Consider the following 14,379-nt stretch of genomic DNA (forward strand, 5'->3'; position numbering starts at 1 on the left):
GGTTGTGATAACATCGCAGTCAGGACGGCGTGGATGGGAGGTGTGTGTTGTAGGAGCGGTGTACGGTGTAGGTGTGTGGTGCTGGGGTGTAGCTGGGGTGGTGTACAGTGTAGTTGTGTGGTGCTGGGGTGTAGCTGGGGTGGTGTACAGTGTAGTTGTGTGGTGCTGGGGTGGTGTTTGGTGTAGTTGTGTGGTGCTGGGGTGTAGCTGGGGTGGTGTTCGGTGGTAAGTGATGTTTGGATGTGGTTGGGGGTGTGTGGATGGTGTCGATGGCAGGGGGTTGGAGAGGGTTGTCGTGGGATGGCAGGGGGTTGGGGAGGGGTGTCGTGGGATGGCAGGGGGTTGGAGAGGGTTGTCGTGGGGTGGCAGGGGGTTGGGGAGGGTTGTCGTGGGGTGGCAGGGGGTTGGGGAGGGTTGTCGTGGGGTGGCAGGGAGTTGGGGAGGGTTGTCGTGGGATGGCAGGGGGTTGAGGAGGGTTGTCGTGGGGTGGCAGGGGGTTGGGGAAGGTTGTCGTGGGGTGGCAGGGGGTTGGGGAGGGTTGTCGTGGGGTGGCAGGGGGTTGGGGAGGGTTATCGTGGGGTGGGAGTGACGGGAGGAATTACTGAACGCAGGTCCTCCTTGTGAAAAATTACTGATGACCTTCCTCTGGATGCAGCCCCACACCAGATGCAAAATTGCAGGGTACTTATTTACTGCAAGGTGAACATAGGCATCAGATGAAAAGAAGCGTACTCAATTATCTCTGTCCCGTCCTGAGATCGGATCCGATATTTTCTTTTGTGAACCGCGGAAGTACTCGCCAGCTTTACGCGATTAGTGGAAAATGTATTATGCAGTCGATGAATCACAATAACGTGGCTGAAGATATGAACACCAAACTACACACCACAAGATGAAGAGACGACGACGTTTCGGACCGTTCTGGGCCGTTATCAAGTAGACCATTATCACAATCGACTTGATATATTCTGGTATGTGGACGTTTTCTGGTATGTCGACGTTTTCGGTCCAGTACGGACCGAAAACGTCGTCGCCTCCTCATATTCTGGTATGTGGTTTAGTTTTCATAATATATTATGTCTATGTTCTATTAGTTCAGACTTTAGTACTTAGTAATACTTTGCCTAGAGTAAACAGCCTTCTAAATTGGTGGAATATCTTGAAAAATGTAACATAATTACGAACAGCGAAAGCGGTTTTGAACAGGACAGTCAAACGGAATCAATTTAGGAGCAATACCACAAAATACTTAACATAAAGATACGTAAAATACGATCCAAAGCACCAACTGCAGATTCGGAGCTCACGAGGAGTGGAAGACACTGCTGTGGTTAGTAACAGTTTCCGTCAAAACTCTAAAAACACCTGACCCCTGAACACAAGTGGGAAATCCAGTGATTTCCTGAGAGGCCAGGTGTGCCGCAGAGTCCAGTATATATACCGGTGAGCTTAAGCTGAAGGCATCACATCCCCACGAGTCAAGGTGAGTGTCGGACGGTTTCAAGGTCGGTCAGTCAGTCGGTGTCTCTCCTCTCTCCTCTCTCCTCTCTCCTCTCTCCTCTCTCCTCTCTCCTCTCTCTCTCTCTCTCTCTCTCTCTCTCTCTCTCTCTCTCTCTCTCTCTCTCTTTCTCTCCCCCACCCGGACCCATCCCAAATCCTTATCCTGAGCCCTTCTTAATGCTATATTGTCGTATTGCCTTGCTCGTTCGTTCGTCCTGCAACTCGTTCTCACTGTCTGATTAGAGGGTCCAAGTATTTATATATTTTACATATCATAACGACCTACACCAGCCCAATTAACCTCTGAAAGTCTAATTCCAAAAATTCTGGAAGCACATATTGACGATGCTTTTATTTCTAGTAAATATGATACTTTTATGAGCTTGTGTTCATAGCGTATAGATATGTATTCATTTGGTGCGAGAACCCAATGAGAGCGTTCTTATCAATCTTTGTAGCTGTAAGTCAGTTGGATCACACACTGTGCTGGACGAGCCCACTTACACGCGCACACACATACGTAATTTAATGTGTATATTACGCATTAACATGTATACTTTAACGTGAATACTACGCCCATTACTATACCTAGTTTAACGTGTATATTACCTACATCAGCCTACTTAATAAGACGTATATTAAGCCCATTAATATTCCAAGTTTAATGTGTATATTACGCCCATTTATACACCTAATTTAACGTGTTCATTGCTTTCTTATTCCAGAAGAAAGTTCTTTAGGTTCAGTTCTGTAGCATAAATTGTGATGGATAGATTAAACCTAGAACATGGTACGCGGCATTGTGTTTTTGGAACCTACAGCTGCTACTGTGTTTCTTAATTATTTACGTGTGTGTGTGTACTTACTCATTTGGCGAGTACATTTACAACCCCCGCAGGCTCACTACTTGTGCCTGCGGGGGTTGAGCTTCGGCGCTTTGATCCCGCCTCTCAACTGTCAATAAACTGGTATGCAGGCTCCTGAACCTATTGGGCTCAATCATATCTACATTTGAAACTGTGTATGGAGTCAGCCTCCACCACATCTCTTCTTAATGCATTCCATCTGTTAACTACTCTGACACTAAAAAAAGTTCTTTCCAATGTCTCAGTGGCTCATCTGAGTACTCAGCACCTTTGTCTCGTTGTGCGTGTACAAATCCGTGTTAAATACTGACTTTATGCCCTTTCAATTCCTCTGTGATCTTGTATATCTGTGTGTATATTTACTATTTGTGCGTTCAAAATCGATCTATTAGCTCTTGGACCCGTGCTTTTCAACCAATCTATTTAGTAGACTATTATGTCGGGGATCTATCTATTTAGTAAACTCTATTATTAGGGAGCCGGTTGGCCGAGCGGACAGCACGCTGGACATGTGATCCTGTGGTCCAGGGTTCGATCCCGGGCGCCAACGAGAAACAATGGGCAGAGTTTCTTTCACCCTATGCCCCTGTTACCTAGCAGTAAAAAAGGTACCTGGGTGTTAGTCAGTTGTCACGGGCTGCTTCCTGGGGGTGGAGGCCTGGTCGAGGACCGGGCCGCGGGGACACTAAAGTCCCGAAATCATCTCAAGATAACCTCAAGATATGTCTACTAAATATATTTCTCTCTAACGCACACACTCACATCCCCCAGGTACCTATTTACTGCTAGGTAAACAAGTGAATCACGGTGAAAGGAATTCAAACTGGGTTTCTTTCACAAAAGTGTTTTTCACACATAAAAACTGTGTGTGTGTATTCACCTAGTTGTGTTTGCAGGGGTTGAGCTTTGCTCTTTCGGCCCGCCTCTCAACTGTTTACTAACTACTTTTTTTCACACCGCACACACCCCAGGAAGCAGCCCGTGACAGCTGACCAACTCCCAGGTACTGATTTACTGCTAGATAACAGGGGGCATTCAGGGGGAAAGAAACTTTGCCCATTTGTTTTTGCCTGGTGCGGGAATCGAACCCGTGCCACAGAATTACGAGTCCTGCGCGCTATCCACCAGGCTACGAGGCCCCTGGTGTTTGTGTGTGTGTGTGTGCTTCAGTATTTGGCTATAAGTCAAGTTAGTATTATCACTACTGATTTAACCCTTAAATGAGGATATTTTAATAAATTTTAAGCATGGCTAAAATACCATTCATATTTTATTTACCATTTTGTTATTTCCTCTCTATCAATAAATATATGAATCTGTTCCCATTCGTTCATCTAAATTTAAAGTCTGTTTAATAGATTTATTGATACTAATTGCGTGCTTTAACTAATTTTTTATGTTTTTGTCGGCAGATGAAGGGTGTGTTGGCTGTGCTGAGTGTGGTGGTGGGGGTGTCTCAGTGTCAGCTCCCTTACGGTAGCTACGGAGGAGGCGGCGGCTTCCCACAGAGGCACAATAACTTCCCTGGAAGACCCGGTATTTTCCCCGGGAGACCTGGTGGCGGCGGCGTCGGCGGCGGCGGACCGATAAAGTTCCCCAGCTCTGTTGCCGGGTCTGTACATGGGAAGCCGGGAGGGGTTGGTGGATTTGGCAATGCAGGAGGGATCGGTGGTGCTGGAATAATTGGTGGATTTGGAGGTGCTGTTGGCGGAGGCCAGGTCCAGGAACGGCCTCTCTCAACTCAGTTCTGTCCTGCATACATCAGTCCCCTGGCAAGTATTTTTCTACTTGGTACAACTTCCTCGATCATTTGATTTCACTGTCCTCTCCAATATATAAATGAAAATCAGAATTGTATTTCTATTTGCTAAATTATAAATAAAATTATACTTGAATGCGCATACCTAAAAGGTGGATTCATTTCAATCTGTATTTCATTAAGTTGTCAATTCGTTCAGGTTCACGTATCTGTGAGTGGAAGCAACTATCATTTCTCCTGGTGCGCTGACGGGGGGCAGAAGTACGTGTGGGAGCAGGCCAAAAATTACTGTAAGAAACTGGGTCCTGGGTGGAGTAGTGTGAGCATAGAGACCCCGACTGAGAACCAGTTCATCTCTTCCATCATTGACAAGCGTGAGTATTAACGTTGGTTGAGGATTTTGAGAGTGATGGAAGAATGCTTGTTTATAATGGCAAATTGTACATTTGGAGATCTTCCCAATTGGAGATTTGTATGATAACGTAAGCAGCAATCCGGGAATTGCATAGCCGGACAAAGGTTATATTACTGGTTGTAATCTCGGGACATCCACACGCATCGAGAGCAACATGCAGCCATGCTGGCTTAGCGCTTCACAATACTTATTTACTTCCTCCCATATGGTATGAAACTAAGATATATTGGTGGTTGTTACAGACGGTCTACCATACATCTGGACGAGCGGGAACCGTCTGGGCGGCGGTCCCAAAGGCTGGAAGTGGGCCACAGGTCAGCCCCTCACCTACAATAACTGGGCTCTCACCGGATTGTAAGTAGTAGCCAATGTTTAGCACTCATTGTCCCTGATAAATCTATATTTTAACTTAATATTCAGACTTTTTGTTCCCTCTGTAATCCCTTTGCGTTACCGCTCCTATGATGTTTATTGGGTGCCCGATAACTAGCCGCCGCTGGCTACAGAAATTCGTATATATATATATATATATATATATATATATATATATATATATATATATATATATATATATATATATATATATATATATATATATATATATATATATAATTTATACATACCGGAAAAGTAACTTCAGAGCCACTCTGTACACTATAATAATAACTATAATATGAAAAGTAATATAAAATTTTTAATTATATATATATAAAAAGTATAATATAATAATTATAATATCTCTATCTCTCTTTCCATCAATCACTTAGCACTCCCGGCAAGCCTCAGCCGGACAACCAGGAAGACAACAATGAACAATGCCTCTCAGTGCTCAACCGGTTCTACCCCAACGACGGCATCACCTGGCACGACGTGGGTTGCCACCATGTCAAGCCTACCATCTGCGAGTATACCAATGTCCAAAGCTATGTTGGATAGACCTGTCGAGCGGTATAACTTATTTGATTGACAAATTCCCTATAATTTAGCGATCTGTCCATTAAGAATTATAATTTTCCGACTAGTGTTTATTCACTTAAATGCAGATCACTGACACTAGCAGTTAAGGTGTAATGTTTTACCATGGAAGTATTTATGTTGTAGCAATTATGATCAAATTTTACTTCCAATACACTTCCACACTAATTACCACGTGAGTGCCTCAAGTTACAAAGAAAATTAACGTTCAAGTTAGCTTAAAATTGTATGTAACCCTTCAAAACAGAAAACGGACATTCCTTCAAATGCCGTTCTCTCTCATTGATGCTGTATACATATAGAAAACGTTATGATGGGATATTATACTGTTCGATGCTAGAAAAAGATGAGCAGCCAGTTTTTCGAGAAATAAATAGCTAGTAGGGATAGATTGTACAGAATATGCATTGTTGTAAAAACAAAAAAAAAGTCAATGTTTTTGTACTATTTTAAATATATATGGCAGCCTAGCTACAATCGTTATCCATCGTGTCCTACAGGTAAACAGGCCATCCTTGCCCTAACATACTCAATATTAGTCTTAATTTAGTACACAGCTGTGCAAAATTTGTTTTTGTTTGTTGCCTTCTAGCTCAGGCCTCTATAAATGGAATGGTGCAAAACACGGGTTATTTTTTGTAAATACAGCAGTCCATATTTTGAACATTTCACTCATAAGTTTAAAACTGTTGTGGGCCTATTTTTCAACCACTAGTACTATAAAAAAAAACTATTATATACTTTAAGCTGTGCAACTAGCTTATTAAAGATTTTTACTTACTCAGCTAAGTAAATTTTTGGGGTTCAGTTCCTGTACGCAATATGTGCCTCAGTAACCTTTCCTACTCCTGCCCACGAGATGAGTATGGGGCCCACGACCCCCCACGAGATGAGTATGGGGCCCACGACTCCAACGAGAAGGGTATGGGGCCCACGACTCCCACAGGATGGTTATAGGGACAACGAACGCCGATATAAGTCTGAATATTATTAAGACATTTCGAAAAGCTTTCAGGATTGTGATACAGGATCGAAAAGTGGCATTATCTCTCTCTCTGTCTCTGTTTATTTAACTCCTAACTACTTAGTGTGAAAGTTAATTGAAATAAAATTTATTCTTCATAAATTGTATTTGTATCCCAATTAAAATTTTTGTATTAAAATCATGCTTAATATGTTGCTGATTATCGAATTTGTTATTAATTGTGAAGGTAATTATTTGTCGAGAACAAAGGTATACCCCAAGATGTGGGGTACACCTCTGTGTGTAGCCTTCGAATTGCTGTGACAAAGGCATACAATTATCAACCTTTGTTCGTGTAGAAATCAGCAGATGCCATAGATCCATGGTAATATGAAGTTACTTTCATTTTATGCAATAAAAACAGTACTTTTAATTACAAAAAGATGTTTTATGTAATTTATTTTTATGCATATTGAAGCTGCAGTTAGTTTAGTTGTTTTACATAATATATCAAGTATTGCTGTCAACACTGGTGCGCTTATCAATCGTTAGGGAAATTGTTCGTGTAATGTTTGAGTGTCTAAGGCTGAATTAAAACATATTTTAACGTTATCAGTGTTATTTGCCTCAGGCTTGGGAAGAAAATATTTCAACTAATCAAAATGACGCTCGTTAGTGGTTCATTAGAGGCTAATATTGCTTAATTGGTCCTCTAACAAGTGGCTGTTGGCCATTTGTAATGACCACTGAGTCGTCAATTGAGGACCTCCCAAGCTAAACCAATGGGATGTCTTATCGAGTGAAAATCGTCCAATCAGCACCTGTCTTTTGTCGAGCTTTTGTAATAAAAGGAGCATTCTGGACATACGTCTTCAGTGTGCGTCGTTTTTCAGAGAGCTATACTACCATCAGGTAACGTGGGTTTATGAGCGTGTTGGTAATATTTTCCCGTTTTTTGCCCAGTGTTGATAACGTGTTCAGTGTTAGTTGGGGTTGTGCATTTAAAGCTATTCAAATTAACAAGGTTTATATTATTTTTTTTCGTAACGTGTGAAATCTCATCACTTAGGATGATACAGCCGTTCTTTGTGGTGTTGTGTACGTGTGGCGTGCTTGGCGATCACTTTATTTCGCCGGATGGCCTCTTCGTTTTGTTCCCAACTAACCAAACCTCGACAGGAACGGAGTCACCACTGTTGCTTCCAGTAATCTCTCAAGGTGCACAAACAAGATTGTCCCAGCCAGGTTTTTCTCCACCGTCTTCTCCGCTTCTACCAATTCTGACGGCCCCTTCCCCTGTAAGACTATCTGTATCACCCCCTGTCCTTGGGTCTGCCTTGCCCCGTCCCCTTCCGCTGCCAACACCTGTGGTTACTCCACTCTGCACTCCCATGACGGGAGGCCTAGTAAGTTTGCCGATCTTTGATAAATTTGTAAAAGATCTTGTACTAGTAATCAGTTTGGTGCTTCACCTCTTCCTGTAACTTTTTGTTGAAGCTTTTCCCCTCCACTGCTTCAGATCCACCATGCCCGGAGGAACAGCGCCTATCACCTGTCCTGGTGCACTGGACCTAAAATGCTAAACTGGGCAGAAGCGGCAACCTATTGTCAAAATCTTCGTAGGGATTTCCAGCCGGTTAGCATAGAAGACAAAGATGAGGACGACTTTATTACAGATATTATCGCCAAGCGTAAGAACTGTAGTTTCCGCCCCCTTAAACAATTATACTTTGTTAATTTGTTGAATGGTTTGGTTCATAGACTAATGCTTCATTAAACTTTACTCATCAGATCAGATCCAGTTCATTTGGACTTCGGGCAACAAACGGGGTTCAAGCTCTTGGCAATGGTTGTCAGGTTCTGCTTTTATCTACGCAAACTGGTCTCCTACTGGCGGGTCTGTATTTATGATAGTGTTTATTGTAACGCTTATTTCTACCCCCCCCTCCCCTTTTCCCAACATTAACCACAAAGTTAATCTGTTGGTTTCCTTCCCAGGCGCGGCCAGCCACAGCCGGACAACCGTGAGGGCAACGAAGACTGTCTCGGTGTTCTCAAAAATGTGTACAACGACGGCATAAAGTGGCATGACATAGCTTGTCACCACGTGAAGCCGGTCATCTGTGAGGCCGCCGTGTGATGGTAGTCTTCCCTCGTCTTGGACTAGTATCATTAACTACGGCCAAAGATCTGTAACGCTTCTATGAAATAAAGTTCATATGTACATTTGTCTAATATTCGTAATGACTTGCACGGAATTTAAATCTATTGTCTGTCGTGGCCACTCTTAAAATACAAACTAGCATATATCGGAATTAGACACTGGACGTGCAAACACACGCTACAAAAGTACTTTCGTGCTATAGTACAAGAATTCGTAACTTCTGCACGTTAAGTGAATAGCAATTCCGTTGTGACGCCTAATCTGAGTGGTGGCTAAAACGATAGCTGGAAAAAAAAACTATGTACTAGCAGTACCCGGCCATTCGTTGCTGTGGCTCGGCAACGCATGTCCGTTGCCAAGCCACGGCAACGTTCCCAGTCGTTCTCGCCATTTTCCCCCTCCCCCACTCGCCCGTCTCCTCGGCCACCCAACCATTTCCCCCCCCCCCCCCCCCACTTCACCGTCCCCTCATCCTCCCCTCCATTCCCTCGTCCCCCACCATCCCAAACTCTCCAATCCCATCCTTCCCCACCATTACACCCCTCCCTTGTCTTCTCGTCCTCCCCACCATCTCACTTCAATCCCCTCGTCATCCCCCCACTTCCTCGTCCGATGCCTCCTCAAATGGTCTGAGGTTCTCGTCATAAAACTGAGAAAGTGATCTGATGTTCCCATCACTGAAATATAAGAAGTTACAAAATGAAATTTGAAAATAAACTACTCGCAAAATGAACGGCATGGTAAACACGACGCAATTCGCACAAATATTTAATCAAAATTAACACAATTATAAGTTATCAATAAAATGACATTGTAACATTTAGTATAGCATGTGTGTGGATCTTGCATGCAACAGATGGTGCAGTTTTTTCAAGAAAAGCAGTCACACCTGTCACAGGTTTGGCCTTCATACATGCGAAATGAACTGTATGGTAAACTCGGCTCAAATTCCAGAAGTCACGCAAAATCTTATAAATAAAAAAATGTAAATGTTTGTTCAAAATCGCTATATCCGAAAGTTCTTCACCGATTGCTTTGAAACTTGCACACAATGTTCCATTCGCATCGGAGCAGGATTTTATATAGACTATATTTATGTTACGTCTGACGGAATTTTGTAAACCGTTTTTCATGAGTGAAATCTTCGAAACCTCTTTACTGATTGTTTTGAAATTTTGACAAGTTGCATTCTAATTGGCGAGTGTTTATATTTACTTACCTGTGACAGGAAGAAAACGTGCTTTCTTTGAAAAAGTGCCATCTATTGAACGTAAGACCAACACGCGCTGTAATCTTCCAAAGTTTTTACCAGATTGCTTTGAAATTTTGACACAACGTTACATTCGAATAGGCGCATCTTTTTCTATACCTACTATATAGATGCCACCTGTGACGGGTAGAAACATGCATTTTTGAAAAACGGCGCCATCTTTTGCACATAATAGGGCCATCCGTACGGCTAAACGTGAATGTTGGGCATCTTATGTCTCCACAATTGTCCGAAACTCCCCTGCCACAGATCTGAAAGCGTATCTGCAAGATAGGGGGTAAGTCCGTTCCCGATGTTTCACCGGTCCTTCACCTCCGAGGTACTCTTGTGGTGGACCCGTTGCTGGTCGCTATCGAACTGGGTTCCCACTTTTGTTAGCTCTGGTCTTCATCTTCCTCAATTTTTCCTTCTTCGTAAACCTGTCGCTGAGTCTCGTCCTTTAGATTTCTGCACTCGTCTTCGACTTTCCTATAACAATCCCTTCTCTCTCTCTCGCTGAACTTCGTTCTGCCCTGGCCCTCTGCGGTTCTACGGCGGCGGGCTCCGATGGTATTCATTATGAAATGCTTCGCCATCTCCCTCCGTGCATGTCTCGGTACTTACCGAGTCTGTATAATCGGATCTGGGAGTCGTCGTCAGTCCCTGAGGACTGGCTCGATGCCGTTGTCCTCCCTGTTCGCAAACCAGGGTCTCTGGTAACTTCCCCTAAGGACTTTCGCCCTATTTCCCTCACAAGTTGTCTGCAAACTCTCTGAACGTATGGTTAACGTTCGTCTGATGTGGTTCCTGGAACACCATCACCACCTCTCCCTTTCTCAATTTGGTTTCCGCAAATACCGCAGCACGACAGATGTGCTGGTGAACTTGGAGGTCTCTATTCGTACTGCTTTTGCTGCGAGGACCTCTGTTGTTGCCGTCCTTTTTGACCTGGAAAAGGCTTAAGACACCACTTGGCGTTATCATATTCTATCCCAGCTTCATTCTTTTGGCCTTCGTGGTCATCTCCCTCTCTTTCTCCACAGCTTCCCCTCTCGTCGTTCCTTTCGGGTGTGCCTTGGTACTGCTCTATGCCGCTTTTTCAGCAATACAAAGGTGTGCCCCAGGGTAGTGTTCTGAGCACTATTTTTCTGGTTGCCCTCAATGGTCTTCTTTCCTCTCTTCCTTCAGGTGTCTTCTCCGCTATGTCGATGATCTTACCCTTTGCTGTCAGGGTGATGATTCGCCTCTCCTTCAGCGCCGGCTTCAACTTGCGATTGATGCCGTGTCGTCTTGGGCCACCGATCATGGCTTCAAATTCTCTACTTCTAAGACTTGTGCCATGTCTTTTACTCGGAAACGGGTCGTTCTTCGTCCCTCTGTCACTTTATGGTCATCCCCTCGAGTACAAAGATTCCGCGAAGCTTTTGGGGTTATTCCTTGACACTCGTTTGTCTTGGTCTCCCCATATCTCTTACCTCCGCGTTGAGTGCTCTAAGGCCCTTACCCTCCTTCGGGTATTGTCCCATACTTTGGGAGTGGATAGGCGCACTCTCCTTGCTTTACATTCCTCTCGTCCTGTCTAAGCTCGATTATGGTTGCCCTGCTTAATCACCTGCTTCTCCTTCTACTCTTCGCCGTCTTGATGCTTTGCACCATACTGGGTTGCGCCTCGGTTCTGGTGCTTTCCGTTCGACTCCTGTCCTTAGCTCGTATGTTGACACTGGCTTCCTGTCTTTCCAGGACCGCAGTGATCGCTACTGTCTTCGCTATCTTGCGCGGTCCTTTCAACATCCTTCCTCTCGCCTCTGTCGCCTTTAACTTTTACCCCTCCTGTGGTTTCTGTTCCTCTTCACCACCTCCCTCTTTCCGTCCGGTTATCTCGCTTACAGGATTCTTTCCGTTCGTGTTTGTTTCTCGTGTTGTTCCTGCTTTGCTCCCGTGAAGAGTCCCCCTTCCGCAGTTTTGTACATCCTTGACCCGCATCACTAAAGGTTTAACCCTCCTACAGTTCTAAAACGCCTTTTCCTTGAGCACTTTTCTTCTCACTCCCGCTCCGTTTCTGTCTTCACTGATGAGTCTAAGTCTGCGGACGGTGTTAGCTACTCTGTTGTTTTTCCTGATCGCACTTATGTGTTGCTTACCTCCGGAAACTAGCATCTTTACAGAGGAGCTTTATGCTATTCTCTATGCTCTTCGTCTCCTGTTTTCTCGTTGTCAGTCTTCCTTTGTAGTTGTTGTTGAGTCTCATGACTCGGGTCCTTTAATCCGGTTCATCCAGTAGTTGTCGAGATCCAGCATTGGCTGTTTCTTGTTCACAGTAAATTTAAGTCGGTTGAGTTTTGTTGGGTTCCCAGCCATATTGGTGTCTTTCAATGAGCGTGCGGATGCTGCCGCCAAGGAAGCTGTCCCATCTCTCGTAAAGGTATTCCACATTCCGACTTTTACCCGGTTATCCATTCCTCCATCCTTGCCCGTTGGCAGGCTTCTAGGTCGTCTGTTACTGGTAACAAACTACGTACTCTTAAATGTTGTGCTTCCTCGTGGCCGTCCTCCTACCACCGTAACCGGCGATGGGAAACAGCTCTGGCGAGGTTGCGTATTGCCCATACTCGCTTAACTCGTGGTCACTTTATGAAGCGCCGCCCTGCTCCTTATTGTCCTAATTGCATTGTCCCTCTTACGGTCTTGCATGTCCTTCTTGAATGTCCTGACTTCCAGGACGAACATGTCTTGCTTTCCGACCGCCCCTCGCCTGTGACTGATACTTTTGATATCGTTCACCTTGTGCGTTTGTTCTCGTATTGGCATCCTTGGTGATATTTAGCGCCTTCTGATTATCCCGCACATTTTATAGTGCTACATAACCTTCCCGGTTTGGTGCCTTCTTTTTGATAATTACTTACCGAGATTAGTGTGTTCATCTTAAGTCCAACAGATGTTGACGTTTTTCAAAAGCACCCCTCTCCCTGTTCAGCCCGTTGATGCCGTGAGGGGGGGTTTAGTGGGCGGCTGCCAGAATGTGATGCTCCTTGGGACAGTCCTCTGTCCTTTTGTGGCCTTAAGCTCCTAGTTGCTGCTGTCTTTAATTGTGCCGGATCGTTTTTCCTTACGTTTCGTTTTTCTCCCCCTCTATCTGTCGTTTCCTGCCAACCTTTTGCTCGTTTTGGTTATTCTTTTGGACTTTCTATTTTGACGCCCGGGTGCTTGGGGAGGCATACTCTTGCACCCATAGAACTGTAGTACCCAACGTCGAGAGCGAGGGGAACCTTTTATTGTCAATCCTCCTTTCATCACTGAACCCAATGTGAACCCGTGGGGCGGGGGCCTTGGTCGCCCACCCCACGAGCCCCAGAGGGTACAACAAACATTCAATGACATGCGTGGATGAATTTATCACCTAGTCTGTATGTGCCCCCATACCCACCATGGAGCCACAATTAGAGGCAGGACACCCAACAAGAAGCTATCCCCGATCATGCCGGGGCCCCCTAGGGGTGCGTCGTGAGTATACGCCCCACAAACGCCACCTTAAGAACCGTCAAGATCGGGTTCAGCGACGAAAGGAGGATTGACAAAAGGTTCCCCTCGCTCTACGTTGGGTACTACAGTTCTACGGCTGCAAGCACACGCCTCCCCAAACACCCGGGCGTCAAAATATAAGTAGTCCAAAAGAATAACCAAAACAAGCAAAAGGTCGGCAGGAAACTGCAAGCAGATAGACGGGGGAAGAAAAACTAAACATAAGGAAAAAGCGATCTGGCTTAGAGAAGACAGTAGCACAAGGCTACAAAAGGACAGGACTGTCCCATGGAGCATCACACTCCAGCAGCCACCCCCCCCCCTGCCCCTGTCACGTTGTGTACAGGCCGGACAGAGAGGAGGGGGGGGGGGGAACCTTTATCAGTAACCACACAGCTTTCTAGCAGTCATCGTTGCCCATTACAAATGGTTGGAGCCTTTATTTTTCTGCTTCTCATCTTTAACGAGATTCTCAAATTAAAGCGAGACTTCATAGATGCTTTTTCTTCAATTATCATGCAGAAAGATTAAGAGGGGAAACTTTCCTCATGTGTATACAGTAACAGAATACCTAGTGCAAGTAGAGATAAATACGGCGAGATTGGGGAAATTATCTTAATTGTTACCCCACTAGGTTCTCCCTTGAAACAGTCCCTGCAATCAGTTTAAAATATGGTACCCGATTACTGCAGTGTGAATATGGGGGAGGGAGTAACAAGTTAAGGTTGTGGTGCTTAGAACAGTCGCCCTGTCCAGAAAATGGAGATGAAAGTGCTGACGAGGCACAGGTAATGTCATGACCGCACCACCAGGACTATCCAATTATTGTTAGTTGGGTTTAATACATTTGATCACACAATATTCAGGATAGCGAAGGCCCCCTCCCCCCCACACACCTTTAAGTGTGCTGTAAATACTTAAACAGCCACTGTATCAAGTAGAAGTGTATAGTAATAATAAAACATGAC

The 14,379-nt window shown here is 44.7% G+C and overlaps 2 protein-coding genes across 2 annotated transcripts; both read left to right on the top strand.

Annotated features, from left to right (window-relative positions):
• Positions 1-1,367: 1,367 nt before the first annotated feature.
• On the top strand, positions 1,368-6,641 carry LOC123762600 (pulmonary surfactant-associated protein D). The gene is made up of 5 exons (XM_045749204.2): positions 1,368-1,483; positions 3,779-4,138; positions 4,325-4,499; positions 4,783-4,894; positions 5,308-6,641. Exons 2-5 carry the CDS (start codon positions 3,779-3,781, stop codon positions 5,474-5,476), a joined length of 816 nt encoding a protein of 271 aa, XP_045605160.2. The 5' UTR covers positions 1,368-1,483; the 3' UTR covers positions 5,477-6,641.
• A 605-nt stretch (positions 6,642-7,246) lies between these two features.
• Positions 7,247-8,705, top strand: LOC123762599 (uncharacterized). The gene is made up of 5 exons (XM_045749202.2): positions 7,247-7,391; positions 7,549-7,885; positions 7,999-8,170; positions 8,271-8,376; positions 8,478-8,705. Exons 1-5 carry the CDS (start codon positions 7,267-7,269, stop codon positions 8,617-8,619), a joined length of 882 nt encoding a protein of 293 aa, XP_045605158.2. The 5' UTR covers positions 7,247-7,266; the 3' UTR covers positions 8,620-8,705.
• Positions 8,706-14,379: the final 5,674 nt, after the last annotated feature.

Source organism: Procambarus clarkii, chromosome 27 (assembly GCF_040958095.1).
Source record: "Procambarus clarkii isolate CNS0578487 chromosome 27, FALCON_Pclarkii_2.0, whole genome shotgun sequence".
Taxonomy (NCBI): domain Eukaryota; kingdom Metazoa; phylum Arthropoda; class Malacostraca; order Decapoda; family Cambaridae; genus Procambarus; species Procambarus clarkii.